General features: G+C 39.8%; 2 protein-coding genes across 2 annotated transcripts; one reads left to right on the top strand and one right to left on the bottom strand.

The window, feature by feature from the left end:
• The first annotated feature begins 1,852 nt into the window (after positions 1-1,852).
• On the top strand, positions 1,853-3,869 carry LOC134825018 (nose resistant to fluoxetine protein 6-like). The gene has a single exon (XM_063837069.1). The coding sequence runs from the start codon at positions 1,862-1,864 to the stop codon at positions 3,653-3,655; it is 1,794 nt and encodes a 597-aa protein (XP_063693139.1). The 5' UTR covers positions 1,853-1,861; the 3' UTR covers positions 3,656-3,869.
• Positions 3,870-5,507: 1,638 nt separating this feature from the next.
• On the bottom strand, positions 5,508-8,027 carry LOC134824769 (uncharacterized). Its single transcript, XM_063836745.1, has 6 exons — positions 7,994-8,027; positions 7,327-7,503; positions 6,950-7,041; positions 6,543-6,694; positions 6,075-6,260; positions 5,508-5,666 (listed from the first exon to the last, which is right to left on the bottom strand). The coding sequence occupies exons 2-6, from the start codon at positions 7,491-7,493 to the stop codon at positions 5,508-5,510; spliced, it is 756 nt and encodes a 251-aa protein (XP_063692815.1). The 5' UTR covers positions 7,494-7,503; positions 7,994-8,027.
• Positions 8,028-12,801: the final 4,774 nt, after the last annotated feature.

Here is a 12,801-nt window from a genome sequence, read left to right as displayed (position 1 = left end):
ATGTGTTAGGTTGGTTCCTGATCCTTCTTGCCTCTAGGAGACCTGGGTGAGAATATGTGTTAGGTTGGTTCCTGATCCTTCTTGCCTCTAGGAGACCTGGGTGAGAATATGTGTTAGGTTGGTTCCTGATCCTTCTTGCCTCTAGGAGACCTGGGTGAGAATATGTGTTAGGTTGGTTCCTGATCCTTCTTGCCTCCAGGAGACCTGGGTGAGAATATGTGTTAGGTTCCTGATCCTTCTTGCCTCCAGGAGACCTGGGTGAGAATATGTGTTAGGTTCCTGATCCTTCTTGCCTCTAGGAGACCTGGGTGAGAATATGTGTTAGGTTCCTTCTTGCCTCTAGGAGACCTGGGTGAGAATATGTGTTAGGTTCCTTCTTGCCTCTAGGAGACCTGGGTGAGAATATGTGTTAGGTTGGTCATCCTTCTTGCCTCTAGGAGACCTGGGTGAGAATATGTGTTAGGTTGGTCATCCTTCTTGCCTCTAGGAGACCTGGGTGAGAATATGTGTTAGGTTGGTCATCCTTCTTGCCTCTAGGAGACCTGGGTGAGAATATGTGTTAGGTTGGTTCCTGATCCTTCTTGCCTCTAGGAGACCTGGGTGAGAATATGTGTTAGGTTGGTTCCTGATCCTTCTTGCCTCTAGGAGACCTGGGTGAGAATATGTGTTAGGTTGGTCATCCTTCTTGCCTCTAGGAGACCTGGGTGAGAATATGTGTTAGGTTGGTCATCCTTCTTGCCTCTAGGAGACCTGGGTGAGAATATGTGTTAGGTTGGTCATCCTTCTTGCCTCTAGGAGACCTGGGTGAGAATATGTGTTAGGTTGGTCATCCTTCTTGCCTCTAGGAGACCTGGGTGAGAATATGTGTTAGGTTGCAAAGTTCCTGATCCTTCTTGCCTCTAGGAGACCTGGGTGAGAATATGTGTTAGGTTGCAAAGTTCCTGATCCTTCTTGCCTCTAGGAGACCTGGGTGAGAATATGTGTTAGGTTGCAAAGTTCCTGATCCTTCTTGCCTCTAGGAGACCTGGGTGAGAATATGTGTTAGGTCATGATCCTTGTAGCGAATGCAGGATTGCACAGCAACACGATAGTAATACGGTTACTATTGCACCCACACGGTTACTATACACCCACTCCCAGTTTATAATCTGAACTTGAGTAGTATATTCTGTACGTGTATCAGTTTGTGGCGTCACATGAAACCATGGTAACCGGCGTGTATACTTGGTGATTTAATACATTTTAAAGATAAGACTGCTTGGTGTAATAGGACGTTTCCTTTTTTTCTCACTTCTGATTTCACAGACAGTTCTAATTATATATTTTTTATTCCTGATTACTATAAAACTGCAGTTTGATAGTAATTATTTATTATACATACAAAAATTCATTAGCTATCACTTAATTGTTGGAAATTTGATTACAATTAATGTTATAATTTATTTGATTATTTGTTTTGTCAATGAATATCGATACTGTGTAGAGATTTAACCACAATATTTTAAGGCCTGAACAGAAGGTTATGAAGTCACGTGGCAGATGTTTACGATTGTCCTTTATACTCCTCTACCTAACCCTGTCCGCTACAAGTGAAGACACTGCTCTATTTTACTCAGCGCTAGCTTCACCTCAAGCTCGAGTCGGACAGTTACTACAATCTATTGGAGTCCCAGATGTCGGGAGCAACTCTAACTTTCACCCTCCACTCAGCCCAGGAAACTCCAGTGATTGCTTAAAAAAGCTGAACACTTTGGTGGACATAACAAAGATCACTGAAGAAAGTATTGGGTTCCTGGACGCAGCAGGTAAGCCAGGTCCAGGACTGACAGGAGGCAATCTTATCTGGGTCGGGAGCTACGAAATGTGTGATTCTCTGAGGAACTTAACCAAGAATAATTACCAGAGCTGTAAAGTAACAGGATCGTTATCAATTGGAGGGGTGCCTTTCCCGGAACCACTGACTTGGACTGGGTGTCTCCCAAACGAGTGTCTTGATGGAAAATTAGCTGGATCAGCTCTACCGTATCTCAGTGCATGGTTAAATAAAACAACCAAAGGGAAGGTGATTGCAGATCCTGCTAAGTGGATGGTAGCGTGTGAGGAGGATTTGGAGTTTGATGCCGGAGCTTATGCTGCCATTACATTCCTAGCAGTTGTAGGTTCTCTTGTGGTATTTGGAACACTCTGGCACCTTCTGCACTCAATCCTCTTGAGTGTTAGAGAGGATACCAGAATTATGGACGATGATGAAGACACGGATAACCTTGTTCAAGAACAGGAACCATCCGAGAAAGAACAGTCACAAATCCAATCTGAATCCATGATAAGTAAAGCCATAAAATGTTTCGCTCTTCAGCGAACGTTTAAAACCCTCACAGCCGTCGAAACAAAACCAGGACAAGTTCTCTGTCTCAACGGCATCAGAGTTCTCAGTATAAACTGGGTTATCCTCGGACATACTTTTGCGTTTTTGAGCGGTATGCTTGGAGACCCAGGAGATCTGGCGAAGCTACTGCAAAGTCGAGGCTTCACACTGATTGCTAATGCTTTCTCCTCTGTTGATTCATTTTTCACTTTGAGCGGGTTCCTAGTGAGCTTCCTTTTATTAAAACAGTTGACAAAGAAGGGTCTCCTCTCGATACCACAGTGGACTGCTTTTTACGTCCACAGGTACATCCGACTGACTACCCCGTACCTGGTGATGATATTGTTTGAGGGGTTTCTGTACAGACACCTGGTATCAGGACCCTTCTCAGTTGATATAGATGTTGGTACCAACCACGCTACTTGTAAGCAGTACTGGTGGACTAACCTGCTCTACATCAATAATCTAGTTCCCTGGAATCCAACAGGTCAAAACTGCCTGGGTCAAAGTTGGTACCTTGCCAATGACATGCAGTTCTTCATCATAGCCCCTGTATTCATCGTCCTCTTATTTGCTTATCCTCTGATCGGCAATCTCGTCACCACGGTAACTATCAGCTGCAGTGCTATTGCAGCGGCAGTTATTACCGCCCACTACAACCTCGCCCCCTCAATGTCACTCGGGAACCCTCTAAACTACACCAAGGTATACAGAGTACCCTGGACTAGGATAAGCCCCTACCTGGTGGGGATACTGGGAGGGTGGTTCTACTGGTGCTGGGGGGAGCAGGTCCAGGAGAAGGTTAAAACACTCCCAGTCTGGAAGAAGGTTGTTATAGCAACACCACTGTGGATAGCAACTGCTGCTGTGGAATATGAGGTGGTGTTCGGTCTCTACCACGATATACAGGACCACTTTATACACGGTAAAGCCACCTCCAAAACAGACAGCATCTCCTACCAAATGCTAGCGAGGATAGGATGGTCTCTGGCTCTGATCACGCAGGTACTCCTCTGTCAGTTTGGTCTAGGAGGGTTCATCAACTCACTCCTCAGCTGGAAAGGGTGGCTGGTACTCTCTAGACTCACCTACTCTGTCTACCTCATCCACTTTGGTCTGATCGTGATACTGGTGGACCAAACTAGACACACTTTCTTTGTGAAGCCTGACTTTGAGTTCGCGGTTATTTATCTAGGAATAGTGGTTATGTCGTATTTAGCTGCAGTAGTGCTGTATGTTTGTGTTGAGCAACCTGTTGCTCTTTTGGAGGGCATTACGTACAGGAAGTAGTGTTGCCATGGTAACAGTAGTGTTGCCATGGTAACAGTGCTGCACGACGTACGTTTGTGTTGGAAAACCTGTTGCCCTTTACGTACAGAAAAATGAAATTATATTTTATGAGATGGTATGTTTTGAAATGTGATTCGTATTGTGCTTTATGATTGTCTTCGGTAAATATATCATATCATCACTATTATTAGTTATAGATATTAATAATTGTTATTAATGTAATCTGTTATTTTTCAAATCATAATTTTCCTGATCATTTATTGAAGAGAGCTGTTTTCAGTAACTATTCGAAATATTAATTGTTAAACCTGTTTATTTGCCATTAAAACTAATTCGCCATTCAATTAATTTATTAACGAAAAATTTGAATGCGAAAAATTTGGACGGGAAGGCTGCACAAAGTTTTCGTCGCGCAAATTTTGGGAATGAGGGGTCGTTCACATATTACGTAATCAGCCAAGGGGGGAGGGGGGTTTCCAAATGATTTCGCTAGTGTAACTTTGACACAATAGCTATGTGTAATATTGATTACGGAGGGGGGAGGGGGTTAAAAATTGGCCAGAAAGTGATAACGTAATATGTGAACGACCCCTAAGGTTGTAAACCTGTCTGTCCTACATTGCCACTTCCCCACACGTACACACTGCCTGTAACAGTAACAGCGTGACACATAGTTGTTCCAGCTACAATGTCAGACACCTTCTCTTTGTTGAAATAGGACAAAGGTATCTGAAATAGAAGTAGTGTTAATTAAGGGGGGGGGGGGTGGGGGAGGGAGGGAGGAGGGAGAGGAGGGGGAGGAGGGAAGGGGGAGGAGGGAAAGGGGGAGGGGCTCACCAATATAAGTCATATAAATAATAAATTATAAGTTTCAATGGTAATTTAGATTGTGATATAATAGGTTTACAAATGTTTCTGAATATGCTGAGCAACCTAAGCAACCTTAAAAGACAATATGTTGATGCAAATACAAATAGCTAAATAGAAGGTATAATTTAAACAAGTCTAATCACAAAGTCATACTTAAGTTGGTTTAAAGGTATTTAATATAAACAAGTCTAATCACAAAGTCATACTTTAATTCGATTAAGGGTATTTATAATATAAACAAGTTTAATCATAAAGTCATACTTTAGTTGGTTTAAGGGTATTTTTGGATTCTCCCGTACCAAGTCTGCCTAGTGTTCCGTTTCCAACTGTGTACACAAACCCTGTATCTACCAGTATCGCAGTAAAACATCCTGCCGGTAAAGATCTTTTTGATTGCGCTGCCAATTGCCAATTCGTCAAATCAATTACTCGCTAGAAACAAATTTTGGGCAATCGATAAAATTACAAACATTAATTCACCATCGTGAAAATAGAATGCTATGTTAACTATAAACGCACTATAAGCACTATAAAAACTACTGGACAACTATTCAAGAAAAATTGAGTCAAAGCAGCTGAAATTTGGGTCGCGGAAAGGTGAAATTCGAATAGGTAGGACATCAAAATGTTCATTGCATCAAAGTTTTCTCCGGATATACTGCTTCCAGTACCTTGATGGCAACTTGTGTCACTCTCACCAACCTCAATGATTGGTCAATGGTCAAAATTTCAGTCAAAACCGCGAAATTTTGGTCAAGAGAAAAGCTCTGAAAAGCTCCAAAAATCTTCCAAAATCTCTTTTTATATTTTGATGAGTTTCCGTTTATCAAATATAATATAACTTTGAATACCTCAATTGTGTCTTGTGCCATATTCAGTGACCTTGTAAGACCTTGTCATTAAAGAAAAATTTGGTAAAAACCGTACAAGTACTATAACATGGTGAGCATGACGTATAAGTATAAATACTATAAGTATAAAATCACGAACCCTTCTCCCCTCGAGAGCAGCTAACTCTAACCACGTGATGAGAGCCCATCCCCTCCACAGGGGTTGGAACCAGCACGTTGTCTTTGTGACCGTGTCCCAGCTGTCCGTCCGTGTTCTTACCAAACGTTAAAACTTCCCCCTCTTGTGAGACCTGATCATGTTTTTAATGGTGAGTGTTTTGTGGGATACTTACCTGGGACCTCAGGCTTATTACTGTTCATAGACATATTGAAGATGCGGCGAAATGACAGTCTGAGCGCCATGCTCAGTAAGTGGAATACGAGTTAATACAATTCATTATTAATCGAGTTGCATATTTTGAGAAAAATGAAAATGAATATTGTTTCAAATATTCCGGTAAGGGGTCGTTCACATACGTAATCACTTTTTGGACAATTTTTAACCATAATCAGTTTTACACAGAGCTATTGTATCAAAATTATACTGGTAATCATTTGGAAACCCCCCTCCCCCTTGGCTGATTATGTAATATGTGAACGACCCCTAAAGTTAGAATCAATAAAGCTGAACGATTATTAAAATTCAAGAAAAGACTCACAGCAGCAGCATAAGAGTGACCAGCATCAATGTGAACAATGTCAGTAAAAGGGAGAGAAGTAACGAGAGATGGTATATTCCGGGGCTGCTCGTCCCCCTGCCCCAATACCCCATACTGACCCCGCCCCCACGAGTACAGTCTACCGTCCACTGTGCGGCACAATGTGAACCCCTCTCCACAGCACACCTGGTTAGGTGGGGTTATTAATACATTATGAAGTACAATTGAGATTGGCTTTTATCTCCTCTGAGTAACACAAGTTATTGCCGACGTTTCGCCCACATGGCTTCTTCAAATATTCGCTACTAATTCTATTAATACATTAGCTGGACACTTAATACAAGTTTGAAAAAGAGGTCAAACAATTAAAATTACTACTTTTAATGAAGTGGTAACCGTTACGATCTGATCAAACAAACAAATAGCAAAGAAAGTGAATTATTAATGTAGCTGGCATATCCAGCTTACCTGTTTTATTGACACTGTGTTGAGTCCAGTAACTTTCATAGGTTTTGGCACCAGAGCTATTCTCTTGGGACACACTTGTGTGTCTTTGTTGTTACCCCACAGGTAAATCTCCCCGTTACCATTCACTGCAGCTGCGTGGGACTGCCCTACCGCTGTGTGACAGAAACCACGTTTTAGTCAGCAACGTCAGAAGTAAAAGTGATCTATTATTTTCGTGTTTATGAGTCCATTTTAACATTTACAAGTTCTCTAAACCCCACTTTGAAAGTCGGATTTAGAGAACTTATAATTTTATTTATTTCAAACTTATGAAAAGTAAGTTTAATTAAAAGTCTGCTGATATTTACGGACCGTCTAAAATTGGTCAGAAAAAACTACAATGCAACTAAGGAAAGTAAGGATCGTACCAATTGCCTTTATGTTTGTGAGAGCCTCAATTCTGGAAAATTCCTTAATTCCATCATTTTGTTGGTTACACAGCACTCCTGATCGGTAAACCCTGACATGTTATATCCGTTAGAAGATAATAAAAGAGAAATAATGCAAAATGATAATATACGTGTACCAAATAACGCTTATATATTGAAAGTTGTATATTTATATTTTAAAACATTTGGGCACGAAGGGCAACACCCAATATGAGGCTACAATTCCTTGTAAAAACTGCATTAGAGTATGTAAACTTAAACATTCATCGTTTCAAGACCACAGTAATTGACACTGACAGTATAACGGCATGACCCTAAATTCTCACTCAAACTTACTAAGTCCCATTCACAGTCACCTTAAATCATCGCTGATAGCAATAGAATAGTTCTTCCCCGCAGCGATCCCAATGAAAGGTATCTGACTCTTGGAGGGGGTCGGGAGGTCCTCTACCTTGTTGGACTTAGTCCCCAGCTGTCCGCTTCCTCCCTGTCCCCACACCCAAAGTTCTCCTGACTTCAACATCTGCTTTATCCTGAAATATTACCATGACAACCATGGCAACTACTGAATACCATGAGTGATAAGATATTTGATTCATCCTGAAATTGAAAATCCCTATATCTCCATTAGCGACTCTTTCGTGGGTATTATTTCCACCTATTTTCATATTTGAAGGGTATGGCCAATAAAATGCGGGTGATTTTTTAGGAGACAAAGTGCGAGATCACACATACCAAATCAATATTGTTTTCCATGATTAAATTTATAAATGATGACCTTGACAATTTTCATCAGTATAGTTATTGCCAATAACAATACAAGCTAAGCTATGGTGGCTGGATAGTTTGAGAGAAAAAATGGAATCTTTGACATCACCAATTCATAGTTAAATATTTTGTTCAAGCAAATTTTATCTGATAGTGGGAAATTGTCTCTTTTCATTTTATTCGAGCAATACTTTATTTCTTTTACTTAGTTCTCCTAGTTTTAACTTAATTCACTTAGTTTGTTTAATACATCACCCGCTTTTGAGATCAAACCGCAGTTCTTTACTAATTGGAGTTTCATTCCCTCTAAACGCATCCCATGTACTAGTCATTAGGATCAGGACACACAGCCACACATTTCCTTGGGGCATTACCTGGTTACTATGGTAACGCAGCCTCGTTACTTCGTTAACAAAATGTTATCAAGCTTAAAACGTTTTGTTTTTCAAACTATCATTTTAAGTAGATGGCTGAAACCTGGAACGTTGTATTCGGTTACAGGGTCTACGACTCTACTGCCTCAAAAGTGCTAATAATAAACGTTCGTATGTATACATGGCAAAAGTATTTGGAATGATTAAATGACGTTCTAGCGAATTGCCCACTTCGAAAAGATATACTTTTAAGTAAATATGCAAAGCTGCGCAATTCTGCAAATACTCGATTATCATTTGAAATACACAATTGTATTTCACGCATGCCTATAATCGCTAATTTCCGATAGGTAGCCCAGCAATGCATGCAAACTCGCCGACGCACTGCAAATGTAAATAGCAATGCAGTGATAGTAACCGTTACCATAGTAACCGTTACCATAGTAAACCAATACAGTGAGCGGAGGATATAAAAATGTAGGCGGTCAAAATGGCTCTTCTGAGACAAGCAGTATGTCATAGCTATTACTATATATATACTAGTGATGAAATTAGCCTATTCTATCCAACATGTAATAGTCATTAATAATAGTGTTTGTTTGGTGCGATTAATTAATGAAGTCACAGACCCCATTCAACCACTGTAACCAGCAAGACACAATCACATAAAAAAGCACATAAACCATTTCAACAACGTTACCATGGTTACACGCACCTAAATTCTCCGAATCAATCACCTACCTGTGAAATTAGTAGAAGTAGCTCACTAAAAAGTTAATACAGTACAAGAAAGAGCCTGACTGTTAGTAAAGTGTAGCTACCTGAGCTGTTAGCGGTGGTGGAGGGTTGCTGTGGAGGCTGATAGCTCTCGGCGGGAGGCCGGCACCAATCTTTAAATTAAATGAGGAGAAGAGCGTCCTCAAGGTGTGCTTGTTAAGACGGCTAAGGAGCTTGTTAAGATGGTGATTGAGCTGATCCGTGTGGTGCAACGTTCACTTTTATGTGAATATGTAGCTGCTCTTAATGAAGATTGAATATTCATGTCTGATACGTGCTGTGAATACTTTGAATATTGTTGTGAAATAATGATGTACACAATTTATAAGTTGCATAATTGCATTTTCTTGTTTTAACCCATGAATTCCTCCAGAAGTATCGCACGGCTCTTCTGCGGTTCGGGACTATCTTTCAATCTTGCCAACAACCCGCTTTTCAAGGATGCGTGTCAAGCTCTACAGCGTGCACCTGCAGGATATAAACCACCTAATCGAGAGTGATTACGAAATGTTCTGCTGGAGGCGGAACACCACCATGTAGAACGGGGTGTTGCCGAGAAAGGAAAAGCAATGGATTAACTGGGCTGTACGTTGATTTCTGACGGCAGGAAGGATCACAACAAGAACCCGATTGTCAGCTTTATCGTCATATCGTGGCAGATAAAGACTGCACTGTATTCTTCGGTGCCATAAACAATCAAGGTTTGTTGCCTTTCCATCATGTCGCAATTTTCAATGTTTGAGTTAAAACTTACTATATATCATCAAAAGCCCATAAATTTCAGCTTATAAGTATATTAGAGTCACTATTTCGGTCGAAATTTCTCATCTGATAGCGAGCTAAAAAAGTTATACGAGGTAGATTATTTTAAACGTGAAATATATTTTTACGATGATATATTTACGATGATTCACATTTTCATCAGTCTTTTTTCAAGAGAGACAAAGGACCAGCATTACATATGTGACAGAATACATGATAAGATCGAGGAGTATGGTGAAGACAAGATAACTGTAGTGCTCACCGACTCCCCAAATGTTAACGAAGCTGCCCGAAATTTGCTAAAAGAAAAGTTTCCAGTCATTGTGTTTGGGCCGTGTGCGACTCATGTGCTTGATCTTTTCGTCGAAGATTTCGAGAATATTCCATTCTTTTCCAACCTATTCATAAAGTGCACGAGATCGTGCAATTTGTGAATAATCACGATTTTGTCCGGGGCCTCTTTAAATCCCATTCTGAACGTATGTTGCTGTAGCCCGGCGAAACTCGCATCGCCACTAATTTTATTTACAGCTGTAAAAGAAGCCCTCGAAGACTTAGTTGCAAACAGGGTACTGAAACATTGGATCGCAGGAAATGGCAAAAAACACGCACCAACTTATGCAGAGGTTAAGAAAAATATCGACTCTGCTCGATTCTGGGATGAATTAGATTACCGCAATTAGAATACCTCTCATTGAGGTGTTGCGTTTAACTGATGGAAAGAAGAGCTGCGCCATTATGTAACTGTATTATCTACTCTTTCAATTGCAAGAGAAGGGAAAGAAAAGAAGGGAAAGGGAGGAAAAGAAAAGAAGCCAAAGGGACCGTCTAAAGCGAAATCTCTAACGCCAGCGTTAACGCCTTATAGCGAGTGTACGGGTTGCATCGTAGAATAACAAGGCGACAGAGAAACCTATTCAAAGATAAAAGTAAGCTTCGAAAAGTTTGATTATTCTCCATGGTATGCATTTTTGTATATTATTAGTTTTAAGGTTATTTAAAGATTTATCACGAAATCGTGGCAAGCACAGTATGATTATAGAGTATCGATACATTCTGTCCTTCGGAAGAAATTGATTGAATTATCTTGTCAGTTGTACGTTTTCTGTAATGTTTAAGGTAGGAAGAGCAAAAATGTTACTTTGATAAGCATTCGGCCAGGTATCCTGCTTTCTTGTTATGCAGATAATAATTAATATGATAAAACACATTTTACAATTAGAAGCTCCTCAGGAGGCTCATTGTGAAATATTTCTCTTCTGACAAGATTATGGCCTTTCAACTTGGCCACCTCCCCCATTTCCGACATTCCAGCCTTCCGTCACCAAATTTCGCGAACTATCATCTTCTGTACGACCACTTCTACAGCAGGAAGGTTTTCAGGTCCTTCATAGACGGGTTGAAGGAATGGTTTGTGCTGCCGAGACGAGGTTGGAGGTGGACAATGCTTTCTCCTACAATCTGGACACCTTGAAGTGTCAGAGCCCTATATAAAGCAATGAGGGCTCTGACATTTTATAATAATGTAAAATTTTCTATCATTTGTTAGAATTACTGTTGTTTCTAACCATGTTCCTTTTTTTATGGCTATGTAATTTTATTTACGAAGATATCACCTACTTGATGCCATTTCATTGCTTATCCAATTTAAAAACTTAAGGACCATATTATATGGTTAAACCTTAACTTAATATATTATAACAAACTCAGGATAGGATTAATATAGATTTATAATAGTCACACCATCATAGAATTCATGTTTTATTTGTAGCAATTGTACGTTATTTTTACGAGGCGAACATTTTGCAAAAAACCAGAAATCTATAATTCTTTTACTTTCGGAGATAGTTCTAAGAAATCCTATTCATAGATTAAACAGTATAAAAGATCTGGATGAATAACATTTTTCACGTCAGCGACTATCATTTTGTTGTAATCATTTACAACTCATTCTTGGTTTCGAGCAACCGGGTGACTTGTTTAATCACTGTGTCATAGCAGCTTCCAAAAAATGGAAACAAATAAGATTTATCGTTCCATGGCTGAAATAACGAAATAAGTAATAATAAATAAGTAGTAATTAGTAATTATATAATTATAAGTACTTATTCACTATTCAGTAATACAAGATAGTAATTGTAACCAAGATATCATTTCAATTAATTATTTAGTTGGCAAAGGAAATAATTACCGTTTTCATAAAACTGAGGTAAGAGAAAGGAGAGGCCAGTTCTCGAGTTTTTAAGTCCCTATTTGATCAGCTCTTATATCTATTTTAATCAGATCAGTTGTATTCCTTGTTCTCTGCGCCTAAATTCGTTATACAAAAACAAATAGAAGCTACACTCTATTCCGGCTAGATTAATCTACTGTTAATCTAGTTCAAAAATATCCGTCAGAGCAAGTCGCCCTTTGTGACCGCTTCTTTCTACTCTACAACATCGGGTGATTCGGATGGTGAGGGCTACCCTCCAGCCACTGTAGTCACGACAGTCCGATGCGCGTATCTGCTAATCAAAGTCCCAAAATCTCAAGCATGTCCGCAACCGCAACGGTACTGCCGTCAACACCGCTATTGCCTCCCCAACCTATTTCACACTCCATTATGGACGACGCGACACCTGCTGCGAATGTGCAACAAATTAGCAAGAGTGATATTAGATTGCAACATTTTGATTACGACTGCTACAATCGATTGGATTCAATTTCAATAATAGATTTTAAAACAATTTCAGAAAAATTGTTACTTAATCACCTCAGAAAATCGATCATAGAGTCAAAAATATATTCCGAAAAAAAAAAGCCGATTGTATTCATAAAAGACGACCGGCATCAAAAACGGTAAAGGCGACCATCTCAAACCCATCTTGACCCGTAAATTCATTTCAGAGAAAGAACGATGAAAAAGGTTTTTGAGCTCAACCAGTTCAGGGGGAAACCTTTCCGGCCATCTACATCTACATGGCGTTCCCAACGGGCCATATCAGAGCTAAGGATAATTGACGATGCAAAATTTGAGATATGAAGCTGTTTTGTCCGGTTTTACTCTTTGTCCATTTTGGGATACAACATAACTGTAAGATAATATAAGAATTTAAAAGAAATGTTTGTTGACCTTAACCATGAGCCTATTATTAATTGTAATTGATG

Source organism: Bolinopsis microptera, chromosome 13, assembly GCF_026151205.1.
Source record: "Bolinopsis microptera isolate Bmic1 chromosome 13, MBARI_Bmic_1.0, whole genome shotgun sequence".
Classification (NCBI taxonomy): Eukaryota; Metazoa; Ctenophora; class Tentaculata; order Lobata; family Bolinopsidae; genus Bolinopsis; species Bolinopsis microptera.
The sequence above is the reverse complement of the archived record's forward strand: the minus strand, read 5'-3'. Positions and strand labels throughout refer to the sequence as shown.